This window comes from Fusarium falciforme, chromosome 9, assembly GCF_026873545.1.
Source record: "Fusarium falciforme chromosome 9, complete sequence".
In the NCBI taxonomy this organism is placed as follows: Eukaryota; Fungi; Ascomycota; class Sordariomycetes; order Hypocreales; family Nectriaceae; genus Fusarium; species Fusarium falciforme.
Genome location: NC_070552.1, coordinates 524,913 through 542,068, shown reverse-complemented (window position 1 = coordinate 542,068; position 17,156 = coordinate 524,913). Strand labels below are relative to the sequence as shown.

At 50.4% G+C, this 17,156-nt stretch overlaps 6 protein-coding genes across 6 annotated transcripts; 3 read left to right on the top strand and 3 right to left on the bottom strand.

The window, feature by feature from the left end:
• Window positions 1-298: 298 nt before the first annotated feature.
• NCS54_01105700 (MFS domain-containing protein) lies at window positions 299-2,143 on the top strand (the record flags this gene model as incomplete). Its single annotated transcript, XM_053156342.1, has 5 exons — window positions 299-445; window positions 493-765; window positions 818-1,475; window positions 1,523-1,852; window positions 1,902-2,143. 5 exons carry the CDS (start codon window positions 299-301, stop codon window positions 2,141-2,143), a joined length of 1,650 nt encoding a protein of 549 aa, XP_053012317.1.
• Window positions 2,144-4,995: 2,852 nt separating this feature from the next.
• NCS54_01105600 (Hypothetical protein) lies at window positions 4,996-5,475 on the top strand (the record flags this gene model as incomplete). The annotated part of the gene is made up of 1 exon (XM_053156341.1): window positions 4,996-5,475. One exon carries the CDS (start codon window positions 4,996-4,998, stop codon window positions 5,473-5,475), a length of 480 nt encoding a protein of 159 aa, XP_053012316.1.
• A 1,709-nt stretch (window positions 5,476-7,184) lies between these two features.
• Window positions 7,185-9,182, bottom strand: NCS54_01105500 (Hypothetical protein; the record flags this gene model as incomplete). Its single annotated transcript, XM_053156340.1, has 4 exons — window positions 7,185-7,330; window positions 7,394-8,151; window positions 8,211-8,694; window positions 8,756-9,182. The coding sequence occupies 4 exons, from the start codon at window positions 9,180-9,182 to the stop codon at window positions 7,185-7,187; spliced, it is 1,815 nt and encodes a 604-aa protein (XP_053012315.1).
• A 956-nt stretch (window positions 9,183-10,138) lies between these two features.
• Window positions 10,139-11,690, bottom strand: NCS54_01105400 (Hypothetical protein; the record flags this gene model as incomplete). Its single annotated transcript, XM_053156339.1, has 4 exons — window positions 10,139-10,660; window positions 10,725-11,042; window positions 11,095-11,307; window positions 11,361-11,690. 4 exons carry the CDS (start codon window positions 11,688-11,690, stop codon window positions 10,139-10,141), a joined length of 1,383 nt encoding a protein of 460 aa, XP_053012314.1.
• A 595-nt stretch (window positions 11,691-12,285) lies between these two features.
• On the bottom strand, window positions 12,286-14,018 carry NCS54_01105300 (Hypothetical protein; the record flags this gene model as incomplete). The annotated part of the gene is made up of 2 exons (XM_053156338.1): window positions 12,286-13,931; window positions 13,985-14,018. 2 exons carry the CDS (start codon window positions 14,016-14,018, stop codon window positions 12,286-12,288), a joined length of 1,680 nt encoding a protein of 559 aa, XP_053012313.1.
• Window positions 14,019-14,348: 330 nt separating this feature from the next.
• NCS54_01105200 (Aminoglycoside phosphotransferase) lies at window positions 14,349-17,119 on the top strand (the record flags this gene model as incomplete). The annotated part of the gene is made up of 8 exons (XM_053156337.1): window positions 14,349-14,447; window positions 14,511-14,806; window positions 14,860-15,590; window positions 15,908-16,031; window positions 16,089-16,227; window positions 16,324-16,867; window positions 16,918-16,969; window positions 17,017-17,119. 8 exons carry the CDS (start codon window positions 14,349-14,351, stop codon window positions 17,117-17,119), a joined length of 2,088 nt encoding a protein of 695 aa, XP_053012312.1.
• Between the last annotated feature and the right edge of the window lie 37 nt (window positions 17,120-17,156).

Genomic DNA, 17,156 nt, shown 5'->3' with positions numbered 1-17,156 from the left:
TCTCCAGTCAACAGCAAGGATCGTCGTCTTGTTAGCGCCAGCTTATCCCCGCATCCTGCTGTCAACCTTCGCGGGGCCCCGGATTCAAGCAAGACAAGACCGGTATCTCGGTTTGAAGTTGGGCGAGGCTTCGGGTTGTCTTTTGTGCGAGGTTGCTGTATAAAGAGGTGTCGATCGGTGACAGGTTCAAGTTCCCCACAAAGAACTTCAAGAGCAAACATTGTCGATCTTGTAACACAACAACCAACCGACTGCTTTTGCCGAGGCTAAGTTGCATCTCACTAAAGAGGAGTCAAGCATGGCTACCGAGAAAGACAAGATAGAGACGGCGCCTCAAGTCTCGGGAGACGAGAACACAGGTGATGACCTCAAGAAGGGGCAGACCCTGCTCAAGTCTGGACTTGACGAGCTGGGCTACTGGGACACCGTAAAGCTCTTTTGGAAGGTACTATTCCGAGTTATCGAAGCATTTGACCAACGCTGACCGCCTAGGCTGTTCTTATCTGCAACCTCATCTCCATTGCCGCTGCTGCCGATGGCTACCAGTACACCTTGAACGGCAACGTCATTGCCAACAAGGGCTTCATCAAGCATGTTGGATTTGTAAACGAGGAAGGAAAGAGCGTCCTCAATGCCAACTACACAGCTCTTTGGGGTGCCATGCAGTCCCTTGGTCAACTGGTTGCCATGGTGTTCATGAGCCCCATCTCGGACGCCATTGGTCGCAAGATGACTCTGTACACGCTCTGGGTCATTCTTGCTGGTGTAAGTTACCACTGGTCATCTTTTTGGCTTGCATATCGCTAACCCTATCTAGTCTATTGCTCTTGAGACTGTGGTCCGTGACTGGAAAGACTGGACCGCAGCCAAGATCTTGGCGGGTATTGGAGTTGGCGCTCTCCAATCCACGCTCCCTGTATACATCGCCGAATGGTCTCCCAGCAACATTAGAGGTGCCATGGTTCTCACCTATGGTGTCTGGAACACACTGGGAAAGTTCCTTGCACCGCTTGTCCTTCTCATCTGCGAGAAGCAGAACCCCATGAACTACAAGATGCCCATTCTGACTCAATGGGTGTTCCTGGGTCTCATGCTACCTATCTTTATATGGCTGCCTGAGACTCCCCAATATTATGCCGAGCGTGGACAAGACGATAATGGCAAGAAGACACTTGCTCGTGTCAATGGAAATGTTGCTGGGTACGACGTGGATACCGAGTATGCCATCATCAAGAACAGCATCCTCGAGCAGCGCAAGAGAAAGAATGAGCTGGAGGAGACTGGCCTTGGCTGGAAGGCCGTAGCAAAGTCTTATGTCGACTGCTTTAAGGGAGTCAACGCCAAGCGAACTCTTGGTGCTACAGCTCCGGCTTGCGCCCAACAGCTTACTGGTCTTTCATTCTTGAAGACTTACTCTTCTCTCTTCTTCCGTCAGGCTGGATTCGATGATCCATTTCTCATTACTACAGTTATCAGTGAGTTAATTTACTATCCATGACTTAGCATTGCTAATAGTTGTCAGCTGTGATTGCACTCGTCACATCCATCGTCCTCATGCTCTGGACAGACTATCTCGGCCGCCGTATCATCGTTATTGTCGCCTCGGTCGTTTGCACGCTGACAATGTTCATTGTTGGCATCGTTGGTCAGTTCTCTACCACCAAGCCGCTGCAGAATTTCTGTATCTTTGTCGCTTGTGTTTGGTCCCTCTTCAATGCAGCATTGGGGTCCCTAGGCTGGGCTTTTGTTGGAGAGATCGCATCTCAGAAGCTGCGTGCACGGACTGCTGGTCTGGCAGCTGGTATCTCCGTCATTTTTGGTCTAACATTTAACACTTCGGTTCCTATCATGCGTGAGTATACCTTCCACATTGTTGAGATACACCACTAATATTGCTATAGTCGACCCTGAGGGTGTTGACTGGAACTACAACACTGGCTGGCTGTTTGGTGCCCTTGGCGTCATCACCACTGTCATTGTTTGGTTCTACGTCCCTGAGCCGTCGAAGCGCAACACGGCCGAGATGGATGAGATGTACGAGAATGGAGTGCCCGCTTGGAAGATGCAGAAGTATGTCACCAACGTTCAGTTGGCGCAGCAAGAGGCTTTGAACCGGCAGCCAGAGAGGCAGGGCAGTGTCTGATCCGGATTTTGAGGCTCGGTGACTGGAATATGGGGAGGGGTCACATTTGTGCTACAGTGGTGTCTGAGATTGACCAGTATCAACGGCGCATGTGGCTGTTGACCGTTACGAGAGCAAGTATCAAGGAGGTAGAAAGAATCACACATTGTCGAGTGATGCAGGTTGCAAGTTGTGATTCTCGTGTCCCCTATCATGATGTTTGCTTTGCAATGGGCTGTGCCGATTTGACCATGAGTTCGTGCCTGTCTATATTCCATTGTGCTTGGCCTGATTCAAAAGATGAAGAGAAGGCGCAGGGCGCAGCCATAGCTCTAAATAAAATCTGTCGAATGTTGTGCGACTATGTACCTGCTTTATTTTCTCATATCTAAGCTACCTACCAGGTTGTTTAAGATACGCTAACGCGCACTAGTATCCTCAAGAACTGTAACGTAGACTGCATAGCAAGTGTGTCCCCGAGTTTTATTAGCTTCCACGGTTATAAGATACTCATAACCCTTTACCATAACGACGACTTTAATCCGCCCGTTAAATAGATCGCAGCTTGCCCTGTCAGTCGCTATCTTAAAGGGTGGATACCCGGCTTCCTTAGCTACCTTGTCCAGGTCAGCACAAGGTCTAAGGGCGCAACGAGGAGACACAGAAATGAACCATATCGATAAGGCCAAGTCGGTTTCCATCGAGGTTCTAGACTTATCTTTGCATAGTTTGAATTATAGCAGAAGAGAGCCCCACCCGTTATCCGGTTGATTAGGCAGGAGACATTCGAGCCTGGACCAGGGAGGTGGATTGTACGTCAGAGGTTAGCCTAGAATAGAGCATTGGATCTGCGGTATAGATCGCATGAAGCTAATTATGGCGCTGCTACAGTTTAATAGATGTAATCGGAGGCCCGGTGGCTTGCGGAGTGGCTCGACTTCAGACCACTCATAATGATGATGCACTGCCAAGTAAAGTTTCCGCAGTTCATATGGCTCTCCCATCGGCTCTGCTTTAACCAGGAATACTTGGTCACTAAACGACCTCTAGAACGTCGTCGAATGGCCGCCCCAGCCGTCCTTTTCCAGGGCGATGCACACTAGCTTGCCTCGGTATATAAATTTAGTGAAGACGAGCAACATGGTGTTATGGAGTATAGGTTCACCGTCGTCGTTCTTTAGAAATGCGTCAGGGTTCGGGTGAACAAGCATCTCCACCTGCAGTCCGCGGCTTGTTAGTTGAGGAGGGTTCCTCGATGCCAGATCCGGTAATCCTTGGGCGAATTCAATTTCTTCGTATGCGCACGTTTCGCCATTCCACGTCGATAAGCCGTGCCTTGGAAAAAATTCAGGCTTAAGCGCTACTGGTGCAATGCCGCCTTCATCCAAGTAAGGTGATACAGTCGTCCAGAGGAGGAAGGAGTAGTCCTCATGCTCTTTCAAGATTTCGTTTAGGAGCCATCAGAAAGCATTTACCCCTTCTCCGTAGATTAAAGGCATATTAATATTAAAAATTCCCAAGAGATAATACGCCTCATCTTCCTTCCTTAATATTTTCCTTTATAAAGCCCACGATATCTTTTGGGCCATCGAAAATCTTTATAAATCGACACCCTGACTAAATATAGTACCTAGTATACCTATTACTTCTATAATAATTTCCTCCAAGCTCCACCTCGTGCCAATATTAGTCTAATCCTTAGCAAAGAAGTCGACTTTCTTAGGAGTAATTAGCTCTTAAAGGCACTATCCTCAAGTAAACTAGCGAGCTTTTTGAAACTTAGCCTCTGGAAAATAGGGAGTCAAGGGAGGCACGTCCTCGAGAAATACGTAGCATATAGCTGCACCTTAATACCACGCGTATATAGAGTTGATAGCCTCTAAAAGTTTAGCACTACTCGTCTTATCGATACAGCAAGTATCGATCTAGACCTAATCGATGCCGTCTTCCCTAGCCTAGCTGCAATAGTCCAAAATCTTCTTATATCCTTTCTTAGAATGTTTTCTGGCGTCTTGGAATTCTTAGAAAGTAACTTCCTTGTCTCCCTAGGTATGCGATAAAATGGCGTATATCTGTGCCGAAGGGTTCCTCGACTCTATCCGCAGGTTATGTACGTTGAGAAGCCGCATTTTGGAGGAAATGCGGTCGGTCGATAGGGATATCGCTCTGAAGAAATCCGACCTCGGTAGGATCGCGTGTCTTTGAGCCGCGCAAACCGACGAATGTGCCCGTCACCAGTTTCCTGCCTTTGGATGTTCTTCAGATTTTACTGCCTGATGCCTGATGCATGCCTGATAAAGGGATCATTGTTAATCCACCCCTGCTGTCACCCCTTGGTCAGGCTGGATCCTACAGTAGCAACCAACGTCCAGATCCGTGATGCCAAAAGCGGGCCCTCACGCTCGCTCAGCTCTGGCTCCGGAAACCTCAGCCCTTACTCAGCACCTAATGTCAAGGTCTTCTTTAGTAGATGATTCACAATAGCCTTCTCGGCCCCTACATCAACATCTTCAACACCATCCTCGTGGCTCTATCCCTGAGAACTTCCCTTGTACATCCTGAGAAGCTGACGGCCGAGAAGGCTAAAGCTGAAGCATGATTAATTGGGCGAAGCACGAACCGCTATTGAGAAGCGCAAGGCCGACATTTTGGCCAAGTGAGCTAGTCGGCTTCAGGCGCGTCACCTAGAGAACAAGCAGGCTAAGAGTAAGTACGGAAACAAAGGTCACTTGCTTTATGAGGCGCTTCACTACACCACGATTCAGAATGATACCTGCGTGTTGGCTCTAGATACGGTTTGGGGTCCGTATCGGCAAGGCGCTTTGTATCCTATCACATAGAAGCCGTCCAATATCGGCGGTGTCGATGGAGAGATGGTCCGGCACCATCTCCGCGAGTCCCAAAAAGGAATCGGCTTTTACCTCGACATTGGCGTCATCAACCTTGAAACATGTGAGCCACTGCAAGGCACCACCCTCATCACCTGGAACTGCAATGCTACTGGATCTTACTCTTCCTTAACTGGTATTGACCCAGATACCTCGGAGTTTCTGGACGGATGGAACAAGAGGGAAGACGGCACCACGGATAATGAAGCTTGTCTGCGAGGAATTCAGGTCACCGGTGAGAATGGGGTGGTTGAGTTTCTCGCCAAGTTTCCTGGATACTACATCACTCGCACTACTCATATTCATGTAACGGCGCAGCCCAATATTTCCGCGGGGACCTCGTATTCTGCCAGCAGTGTTCGGCATATTGGGCAATTATTCTTCCAAGAGACGCTTCAACCACGTCTACAAGTACAGCCCTTACAACGAGCCCCTGGTCACTTTAAATCGCACCACGAACAGTGAAGATTCTCTTTACTCCGATGCTAGCTCTGATGGTTATAGCGCCGTGATCAGTGTCAGCCAGGTTGCAAAGGATATTGAAGATAGTTTAGTTGGCTACGTAAATCGATTGGGATCTTCAATTCTTCCTCAATACTGATCAAAGGCGTAGATTACAATTGGAATCAATGCGTCCGCTGATGCTCTTGCCATCACCGGAGGGGGTGTGAACCCTCGGGGTTATCTTCCAACCGTCAGCATTGACCCTAGCAAGTATGCTGAAGCAACTCAGGTAGATAAAGCCGAATGATAGTAGGAATAGTACCAAGTTTTGAGAGAGGGCAGGGTGCTCTGCTTTAAAACTATTTGACGAGGAGATGGGCGGGCGATGTATGCCCGGAGAGTGAACCAGAATGAATCGAAAACCACACTGAATCTGGGTCAAACGGATCATGCTTGGAGTATGTCGACTACAGTCAACACATCTTGACGGTCTTGTTAGTGGTTACCTGAGAACTAGAACGGTTATCATGGCGCCTTGTCATGTCCTTCGCGAAACTCTCGGCGCACACGCTAACGACGGGACGGCGCACCCCAGTACAGTCAGCACCACAAACTGGGAGGAGTAAAAAAGAAGTCGTGACGTTAGTCCACTGTGTGGACAGGGCAAAAAAAAGAACTCGACGCCGATCGGATTCGAACCGATGCTCCCGAAGGAATTAGATTTCGCTGAGGAAACCGAGTTAGTATGAAGGTGGGAACAGGTGTTGTTGAATGATACTCACAGTCTAACGCGTTAGACCACTCCGCCACAGCGCCTTCATTGGTTGTTGGTGCGGCGTTGTTAAGCTGCACTATATACACTTACAGACATAAGCATCTCGGATGACTTGGGAGATGCACCTTGCCATGTGTTGTAATTGTAATGCATACTTGCGAGAAGTAAGGCAGGGGCTTATTTTGGATGGGAAATATGTCTTAAAGTGCGAGATTTTGGTTCCCTCGATATATGTGAGAATACCTACCCTACACTGACACATCTCCAACTCGTGCCTGACACGCCGTGTCGCTGGACGACATCTTCCAGCCGTGAACGACGCCCTGTCTTTTCTCTCGGGCAAGAGCATACTAGTCTCAACACGGGCAAGTTGGCTTATTTCATTTACTGGTCGACATGTCCATTCTCGGCATTCACAACCCTGGTTCCTTGAGATTGGGCGCAACTGCTAAAGGTGTGTTGCTGGGTACATTTCCCCTCGTGGTGGGTTAAAAGTGCAGTGAAATGATCTAATTTCGGCGGCCCGAGTTCCCCGTCAGGTGAAGGGGCTCAAAGTGCATTAAAATTGCAGTGAAGGATCACAGCTGCGTAAGAGTAGAAGGGCCCTCGCATTATGTGAAGCCCCCCTCAGAAATCGCATACCGCCGGAACCCGGAGCTGAGGGTTGAGTCGCGGTTTTTCTTAAGCTGGCATAAACCCCTGTTCCGTACCGCGCCCCAGTGCTATTACTATCGGAGGAGAATGTGGCAAATTCGAGGCTATCTGTCATGTTCAAAGTACTTCTCGTTTGGCGAGACAGATTAAGAAAATTGAGAAGGGCTGAGATCTGTTGCATATCCATTGCACAGTCTAAGGTTGGCGCCGAGAACAGGCACTTCGGAATTAGGTCGTGACTTCGCAGACGGCAATGAGGCTACGATATACGAATTAATTACATCTTGAGGCTGGAGGCAACTCAAATCCTTCCACGATCCAGAAACTTGGTTGGAATATCCACCAGTTTGCATCTCAAGTATTCCGCCAAGTTTTTACCCAACACATCATACGTTGAACTGGAGGCTACACCTCGGTCTAGATGGTCCTTAAGAAGGAAGTGCACAGCTAACAAGCGTCAGTCTCGGGTCTCTGCGAGTCGATACTTAATCACGTATCGAATAAACTCACCTAGAATGTTTTTGAGCTCGAATCGGAAAATGGGCTTGCCGGTGTCATCATCCCCCAGTAGTTCTCGGATCTTGTCTACTGTCAAGAGACTTCGAAGCCAATCCCACTCGTCAGCGTGACGAACGAAAAAGCCAACGTTGGCATCAGACCCCTTGTCGCCAGAGCGAGCGTGGACAATATGGCCAAGAGGGGCCTGTCTGGCAGGACCCAAACTGGCCAGATCGAGGGGGAGTGCCGTCTCATAGGTAGTCTGCTCGTAGACAAAGTCCAGCGTGTCGGTAGGGGCTGGGATGGGAATGTCGAGACCTTTTGAGGGAACATGGGCGACATGAGCAATGTCGCTCTGTGGGAGAATAGAGACAAAGTACTCATAGTATGGTTTGGGGTGGGCTTGTCGGGCATCTACAGCGAATGTAGCGCCCGGGTAGGACTGCATAATGACATCCGTAACTGGGCGAAAGAAGTTTGCAGTGCTGAGTGACTCTTCGGTCCGGGATTGGGCAAAGATTCGGACGTCGACAGTCGCAGCGTCTTGGTTCCTTGGGTTCTCAGGACATCGCCCGTTGACACGGAACTTCAGGCAGTGGAACTTGGACTCGTCCAGGATGGCCCGTACTTGGCGTTCGAGTAGAGAGGCCTTTTCCTCGATATCCAGACCGCAGAGGAAGTAATGTGCCTCTGCTTGGTAGCCTCCCTTGGCGGTGATACCGACTTTGGTGGTAGGAGGAGGCTTCAGCCCGCCAATGTTGTGAACATAGCTATAGTCATCATTAGCCATTTCATCACTGTAAGAATGAGGAGGTGATCGGCCACTTACACCTTGTCGTCGCCCGCTTGTTCAAGAATAATGTCCTCAAGTTGGGCTACCACGTCTGAGTTGTAATACAAGGGACCTTGGATCTCGTACAGCAGCTGCGCCTTGCACGTATCGACAGTGACCATGCCACCGCGGTTTTTCTGCTTGGTGACGTAAAAGGTGCCGTCGCTCTTCATCTCCACGATAGGAAAGCCCAGGTTCGTTACATCGCCGACCAAGTCCTTGAAGCCGCTGAAGTTACCGCCGGTGACATACGTGGAGCATTCAATGAAGTGGCCGGCAACGAATGCTGAGGCCAGCTTCTGATACTCGTCTCGTTGCCAGCCGAAATGGTAAGCAGCGCATCCGATAGTGGGTGAGGCGTCGGCGACTCGGCCACACAAGACAATGTCGGCACCGTGTTTTAGTGCTTCGACGATACCCCAAGCACCGAGATAGCACTGAGCGTAGATGGGTTCCAGGCCCCAGTCCTCGAGGTTTCCGCCTGTTTAAGGGAATAGAATGAGTATACCGCAACACTAGTATAGGGGAGAGGGCAAGCTTACCGTGAGTAAGACTCTTGAATTTGTTGCCCTCGGTGACGGCCTTCTTGACAACATCCAAGACTTCATCTCCACCAATCCACGCGACCTTGAGGCTTAGCCCAGCGGCTGCAATCTTTTCCACAACAACTTGGTGAAGTTTCTCAGTGTCGCTGGCACCGGCGTTGACCACGAGCTTGATCTTTCTCGAATCCAGGAGAGACAAAGCGGGCTCTAGAGCCTCAAGGAAAGAAATCTCAAACTCATCCGAACTGCCTGCGCTGTCAACCTTTCCTCCTCCTCTGGTGGTCATGTTGTACTCGGACAGCCAATCGCCAACAATGAATTGGACCTGCTCATCCTTGGTCAAGTCGGCCAGCGCGTGGCGCCGATCCGTGACTGAACCAGAGGCAGAGGCGATTCGCAGCGGCATGTCGATAACGGAACCCATTGTGGCTTAGGTCTTCAACATTCGTAATTGATAGTATAAACACATGGCCCAAGCGTAATGACTACAAAGTGCCATTTATGTAGGCGACCATTACCTTGGTCAAGATGCGACGGGCAATCACCGCGGCGAAGCATTTCCGTTGCTTCAGCCGTGGTCAAGGCCGGTAATGGAAGCCCTCGGTCCCAGGATGAGCTGAGTCATGTCAATTTAGTTTGGAGAATGGTCGATTCTGTCTAAATGGTCATGATTCTAAACTGAGTCATGTCAAGTGCCTGCAGAAAACGGTCGATCTTGTCCGCAGTTGGGTTAGACTGAGTCTGGCTGGTCATGACAAATGCCTATGAGGAAGAATTCCGAGTGGGCCCTTTTTTGAACCTTGGCTATGGTTACGCCTTCATGTCTGAAACATTGATTATCGCAGTGGTTTTGAGAATACGTCACTGTGTTAGCATTGGGACATGGCGCTATGATGTGTTGATAATGTGTTTTTTGATATAGTTGAAGCTCGGCCCTTGATGGGATAACTGAGCCAGAAGACCTTTGACAATACGTGTGTGTAACTAAATGGGAGGTTCCTGTATTCATCTGAAGCTTAATAAGACACCAATCCTCACTATCCAATATTCGCTTTCATCACTTTTTCCTAATTGGAGGATAGTACTTGTTGAATCGTGAGACTACGTACATCGGATAAGAAGATCATCTGGAGTACCTTGTCAAGTCTTACTGTCGTGGTCTTGCTTGATTCATATCGCTATATTAATGGCCTTCATCTAGCTGCTAGACGTCCAGTATGGCACTGGGCATTGGTAGCCAAACTAGCCCTGTGATGATCAGGTACGGCATTGCTCAGGGTTAGATACACTGAATCGGGACACTGGAGCTTGATAGTAAAGAAGCGCACTGCAAATCGAATTACCCATGTTTATCTACCAATTATCCACAGTCTCCGTCTACTATAGCTTCGGCTTCGTGTCACTGGTCCACCCCATGTGCAGAGCATCAACTTTGTCAAGCTTATACGCGCCGAACAACTCCTGCTCCAACTCCTTTTGTGCCTGCAGTCGAGCTCTAACAGCCTCTCCGCGTCGGCTCTCTCGTCTACCCAGCTGGAGCATATGTACCTCATCAGGACCATCAACAAGTCTCATAGTCCGAGCGCTGGCCCACATGTATGCCAATGGTGTGTCCTGGCTTACACCAGCGCCTCCGTATACCTGGATGGCATTGTCGAGGATGCGGCAGAGCATTTTGGGCACGAGGATCTTGGCCTCTGCAATCTCTCGGATGGCGGATTTGGCACCTCCCTTGTCGATCTTGACGGCCGCGTTCAAAACGACAAGTCTGGACGCATCTATGTCGATGCGAGCTTGAGCAACCTGGGTGATGACGTGACCGTGCTCATGGAGCATCTTTCCAAAAGGAGTCTTGGACGGGTCATGGATTCGAGATAGAATGAGTTCAAGAGCGCGTTCAGCCTGACCTCGGGTCAGCATTGTTACTTCTGAGCATTACTTATTGGGTGGCTCTATCAATACTTACCGCACCAATACATCGCATGGTATGATGAATTCGACCAGGGCCCAATCTCCCTTGTATGATCTCAAACCCTCGTCCTTCCCCCAAGACAATGTTGGATGAAGGAACACGGACATTGTTGAAAGAGATGTGGCCGTGACCGTGGGGAGCATCATCGTACCCAAAGACAGAGAGCATACGATGAACGGTAATGCCGGCTGTTCGGGTCGGGACGAGAATGACGGATTGCTGGTGGTAGGCATTCGGATTTGACGCATCAGTCTTGCCCATGACAATGTAAAGCTCGCATCTCGGGTCACCAGCACCACTACTCCACCACTTCTATTGCCACTCAGTTAGCCCTGGAGAGCCATAGTCCCTAGCATCAACTCACACTACCATTCAGGATGTACTCATCGCCATCCCGTTTCATGTCGAATCGGATGTTGGTGGCATCACTGGAAGCAACGTCGGGCTCCGTCATCAAAAATGCCGAACGGATCTTTCCCTCAAGGAGCGGCTCAAGCCATGCCGTCTTCTGTGCAGAGTTTCCAAACTTTGCCAGGACTTCCATATTTCCAGTATCAGGCGCCGAGCAGTTCATGGCCTGGAACATGTGAATGTGAGCATGTAACTTGAAGGGATTCTGGGATAACGTACCTCACTTGCGATTTGGCTCTTGCCGAGCTGCTCAGCCATCAAACCATATTCGAGATTGCTGTAACCGGCTCCTTCAGCATAATGCCCCTTCGGCAAAAACAGATTCCATAATCCCCTGCGACGTGCTTCTTCCTTGAGATCCTCCAGAATCCGTGGGTGGGCGGCGAAGCGCTCTTCGGGTGCTTTGCCGAGCATTTGCGCAAAGACAGCATCGGCTGGAATGCATTTCTCCTGGACGAAGCGCTCAACCTGATCCAACGTCCTTTGAGCTTCGTTGCTGACCTGTCCAGCAAAGGCGATGGGGATGCGGGCAGATGCTGGGGGCTCCATGGCGGCTAAAAACAGCAGTTGAAGACCTATAGGTGGGTTGATCCTGAAGATGGTAGTGAGGTTAGCAATTGATGATGTTTGAGGCCCTATTTGAGGGCCTAGGTATAACCCACCGAGTCTGCGGACTGAGTCATGCAGGGCACAACGAGCCCGCCCGTGGCCCTTGTCGATTGATCAGGCCAGAAGAAATCCAACCTACGGAAACGCGGTACCGAAAGCCGAGGTATCAGCCCGTAGAGCCGCGTCGAATGAAGCGGTGCCGACAATTCATCTCTTCCTTGTCCGGTATGACTTGGACAGTAGACAAGTCTAGGCTGGGAAAAACCAAGGAATATGGAATGCTAATGTCGTCTAAGGAATGATGGACAAGCTTGAAATGCTATATTGTATGACCTCGGTGACGCCTTCGAAAGAAGCCAAAGGCCATTAGCCAGAAGAAAATGAGCCCAGCTATTCAGACATAACGGCATCAAGACCCAATCATCATACACAGTACCCTAGTCGACGTAGCATATGCCCACCCATTGGGTTAAAAAACGAATCAAGAGAGCCAGATGGCTGATTTAATTGACTATTCTACTGCCACCTGACCAAACTAGAGCTTCGCCGCAACCCTCACATCCCGGGCTACGACGTTCTTACTGCTTCCTGATCCCAAGCCCTGCAATTTGCGTCTCAAGATCTTTCCCGCTGGGCTCTTGGGAATCTCGGAGACAAACTCAATTTCTTCCAGCCATTTGTATCGTGCCTTTTCTCTCTTGACATAGGCGAATATCTCCCGCGCTGCCTCCATGGGCCTCGAGGACCCGGAAGACTTCAGAGCCACATATGCCTTTGGTCGTTCACCTGCGCGCTCATCCGGAATACCGCAGACGGCAACATCGTGAACGAGCGGATGTCCGAGGAGAAGATTCTCCAGTTCTGCCGGAGCAACACCGATCCCCTTGACTTTGATCATCTCCTTGAGCCTATCCGTGATGGAGAGAAGCCCCTCCTGGTCGAAAAAGCCGACATCTCCAGTATGCAAGAAGCCATCCTGATCAAACGTTGATGCAGTGGCCTCAGGATTGTTGAGGTAGCCCATGGCAATCTGCGGTCCACGAGCCCAGATTTCCCCGGTTTTACCGGGAGGGCAATCCTCCCCGGTCTCGACATCTACAATCCGTACATCGGTAGATCCCACCAACATGCCCACGCGGTCGGCGTACTTGTAAGCGTACTTAGAAGGGGGGTGAGAGACAATGGCAGAACACGACTCGGTCATGCCATAGCCTTGCTTGAAGCCGGTTCCCGGGAAGGCCTTCTCGAGGAGATTCAAGATCTCGCGAGATAACGGAGCTGCGCCTGAAGAGAATCGTTTGACATGGGATAAATCGTATTTTGCCACCACCTCCGGTTCTCGGACGAGTCGAATCAAGATGGGAGGGACGATGAGAAGCTCCTTGATCTTGTAGTCGGCGACCGTCTTGAGCAATTTGTCCAACGTGAACTTGGCCAAGACGTAGACATTGGCGTTGAGATGAATTGGCAAGTGCAATTGATGTACGATGCCCGTGATGTGATAGAATGGTAATGCCGCAAGGACCTTGTTGTGATCAGGGGGAGTGATGTCGGTGATCTGGATGCATTGAGCGATGATGTTGGCATGAGAGATCATGACCGCTTTTGGGAGGCCAGTGGTGCCGCTGCTGAAGCAGAGAAACGAGCAAACATCTCGATTCGTTTTCCCCTGAGGTATCTGGAATGGGGGCGTCTCGGGGGTTCTTGCAAGGCTCTTGGAAGCGTCAAGTATTGCCTGAATGCTCGAGACGCCATTTCTTGAACCCTCAAGCAGGATAACGTTGTTTTGTGCGATTCCAACCCTGGCAGCGGCCACATTCGCCCTTTCCAAAGTTTCTGTCGTAGCGAAAATGATCTTGGCTTTGCTGGTCCTGAGACTGTAAGACAGTTCGTCGATGGTGTAATCTGGTGACACACCGCAAGCGACGGCACCAACGCGAACGGCAGCCAGCGTGGCAACAGGATACCATATCGAGTTTCTACCAAAAACGACCACCACATCGTTTTCACTTAGGCCATGGGCGGTAACCAGGGCTGATGATAGAGTTGTTGCGTGATCTTTCAGCCTCTGGTAACTAATGTGCTCCTGCGTGATGGCATCGGTGAAACCTGGACCATTGGCTTCAAGGGTCAGGGATTTAGACTCCAGAAGCCAGGACCACAAGGTTTGCTTTGGGTCAACTGATGGCCTGATGTTAGTTCAAGGTCTTGAGAAGAGAGTTGGGCAGACACACATGAGATTTGAGGGTTTTGTGACTTGTAGATCATGATGCCTGATCCCGAGTTTCTGCTGCGTGTAGCGATAGAGATGCAATAAAGAGACGAGCCTGAGTACACAAGACGATACAAAGCAAAAGCTTCACATAATAAACAAACAATAGCTCCCTCTTGAACTACCTTGGTATTCCCACTCGTTGCGATGCGATAGAAGCTGGAACTTCATTAGTCAGGAGCCATGAGTCATGACCGCCGCAGGAAGAGTCCAAGGTATAATGCTTTGCCGGAATGTAGACCAATGCTTCTCAGCATAAAAGATAGAGGATAAGTGTGAACATCTCCACGTCTTGGTAACCGTCAGAGCCACATTTGCTCGACAGCATGGCAGACACGGTGAGACAACCTATCGACATTGTGCGGCTAAGCACGTACATCAAGCAAAATGTGGCCCAAATTGCTCTTCCAATCAGTCTGAAACAGGTGATTATACATTCCATCATTTTAATTGTTGTGGCCCAAGTAGTTCTAACATACCTCACTCAGTTTGGCCATGGACAGTCTAACCCAACGTACGAGGTCACGTCGGCGACAGGAGCGAAATTCGTCTTGAGAAAGAAGCCACCGGGAGAGCTGCTGTCCAAAAGCGCACATGCTATTGAGCGAGAGTATGAGATTATCAAAGCCCTGGAGACTACCAATGTCCCTGTTCCCAAGGTGTATTGTCTCTGCAACGACAGTTCGATCGTTGGCACGCCATTCTACGTGATGGAATTCCTGGATGGCAGAATTTTCGAGGAGGCATGGCTTCCCGGTATCCCTCCGCAAAAGCGCAGTGCAATGTAAGTCTCCACAAAGGAATGTTGTGTCGTATGAATGCTCATGATTTGGCTAGCTGGAAGGAGGCTGTTGACACGTTGGCCAAGCTTCATTCGGTCGACCTGTCCCAGATTGGCCTGGGTACCTGGAAGAAGTCTACGAGCTTTTATTCCCGCCAGGTCAAGTCTTTATCTCGGACATCCGAAGCCCAGGCGAGCACAACTAGTCCATCGGGTAAACAGGCTGTCGGGAAGCTGCCCCATTACGAAGAGATGGTCAGCTTCTTTGCAGACGCCAACTCGCACCCCCCAGACACACGAAGACTGGTGCACGGAGACTTCAAACTCGACAATCTGGTCTTTCACAAGACAGAACCCAGAGTGATTGGGATTCTAGATTGGGAGATGGCGACCGAAGGCCATCCGCTATCGGATCTGGTCAACTTACTCATGCCATTTAGCTGGAACCCACAGCAAGTGTCATTCCTAACATCCGAGACATTGACTGCAGAGCTGAAGGAGCTGCAAGAGAACTTCTGGTCGAACAGTATCCCCGGGATTCCCAGCATGAAGCAGTGCCTGACGTGGTACTGGGGCGGCGTTGACTGGGCCGCGACCGGCTTTCTGGACTGGGGCATAGCATTTAGCAACTTTCGAACATCCGTGATTATGCAGGGAATCGCGGCCAGGATCGTAAGAGGCCAGGCGAGCGGTGCCAAGGCGAGACAGTTTGCTCAGCAAACACTGGCGTATGCCTCGTGGGCGTACGCGCGAGTCGCGAGACTGCAGCAGGAGAAGCGAGTACTGAGTAAGATTTAGGTCTAGTCGTAAATGAGTAATGACCTTTTCAGGTGCTGTGATATGACGTAGGTGTGACTTTGTGCGAATGTGTTGTGTTGGACTAGATCGGCACTAAATCCCATGTGCCTCGGCCCCCTCCCCGTATTCCTCGGCCGGCTGCCACTGGACGCCGGGTACAAGTGTGGCTCAACCTCGATGGCTGATAGTCACCGCCCCCGTGAACCACTGCTCCCCGGATTCAGGCGATTGCATCATTCTTCAAAATCATTACCCGACAACTCCCCTGCTCCATACGTCCTAGTCTGATTCGGATATCCAACTTAGTCACGATGCGAGCTGTTGTCTTCAAAGGAGTCAAGCAAGTTGCGCTTGAGGATCGACCTAAGCCCGTCATTCAGCATCCCACCGATATCATCGTCAAGGTCAAATACACAGCGCTATGCGGCAGGTACAAGAGCACCCACCGGTGAAGCGTTTCCAACACTATTGCTGACCTTTTCTTCAGCGAGCTTCATGTCTTTCGCGGACATCAGCCCTCCGGAACTGGATTTATCATGGGCCATGAATTCACTGGCCTGATCGATGAAATTGGCTCCGATGTCAAGAGCCTGAAGGTGGGCGACGCCATCGTCAGTCCTTTCACCGTGAGCTGCGGAGAGTGCTTCTTTTGTTCACGTGGATTTTCCTCCCGTTGTGATAAAAGCCTTCTCTTTGGCACTGCGCTTCTTGACGGGGCGCAGGCCGAGTACGTGAGAATACCCTATGCCGAGACCACCGTTGTCAAGGCTCCGAAAGAGGTGGATGACGTCAAGCTTTGTCTGATGGCTGATATATTTCCGACTGGCTGTTTCGCTGCTTCTAACGGTCTCGGCCATCTCGACAAGAAGCACGCCGAGGACAGCCTCGTGGTCGTCATCGGCTGCGGCCCGGTTGGTATCTGCGCTCTGATTGCTGCACTCGAGTACAAGCCCAGAGCTATCCTAGCGGTAGACGGCATCGAGCCGAGACTGGATCTTGCCAAAAGCCTCGGTGCTGAGCCGTGGAACTACCTCACACAGAAAGACGAGTTGGAACAACGTGTCAAGGAGTTGAGTGGCGGCCGTGGTGCCGACGTGGTCATTGAGGTCGTGGGACACAGTTCTGCGCTCAAGATGGGTTTCGAGCTTCTTCGGCCTTGGGGCACCATCTCTAGCGTCGGTGTCCACAATGGCGAGATCCCGTGGACTGGAAACCAAGCTTATGGCAAGAACCTCACCATCAAGATGGGAAGATGCCCAGTCCGAAGTATGTCTTGACAGTTGACGTGTCTACTCGTTGCTAACGTCAGTGTACAGGCGTCTTCACCGAGGCATTGGAACTACTCGCAAAGAAACAGCATCTACTAGAGTGAGTCGATATAATCATGCGTATGTCCTCTGGTTGACAAATGATAGTTTCATGACGGCGACGGTGATGCCTCTGAGCAATGCCCTTGAAGGATACGAGTTGTTCGACTCAATGAAAGTCCAAAAGGTCATATTTGATGCTGAGAAGTAAGACAGTTTGAGGGAATCCATCCTTGGTGTTAAAACCC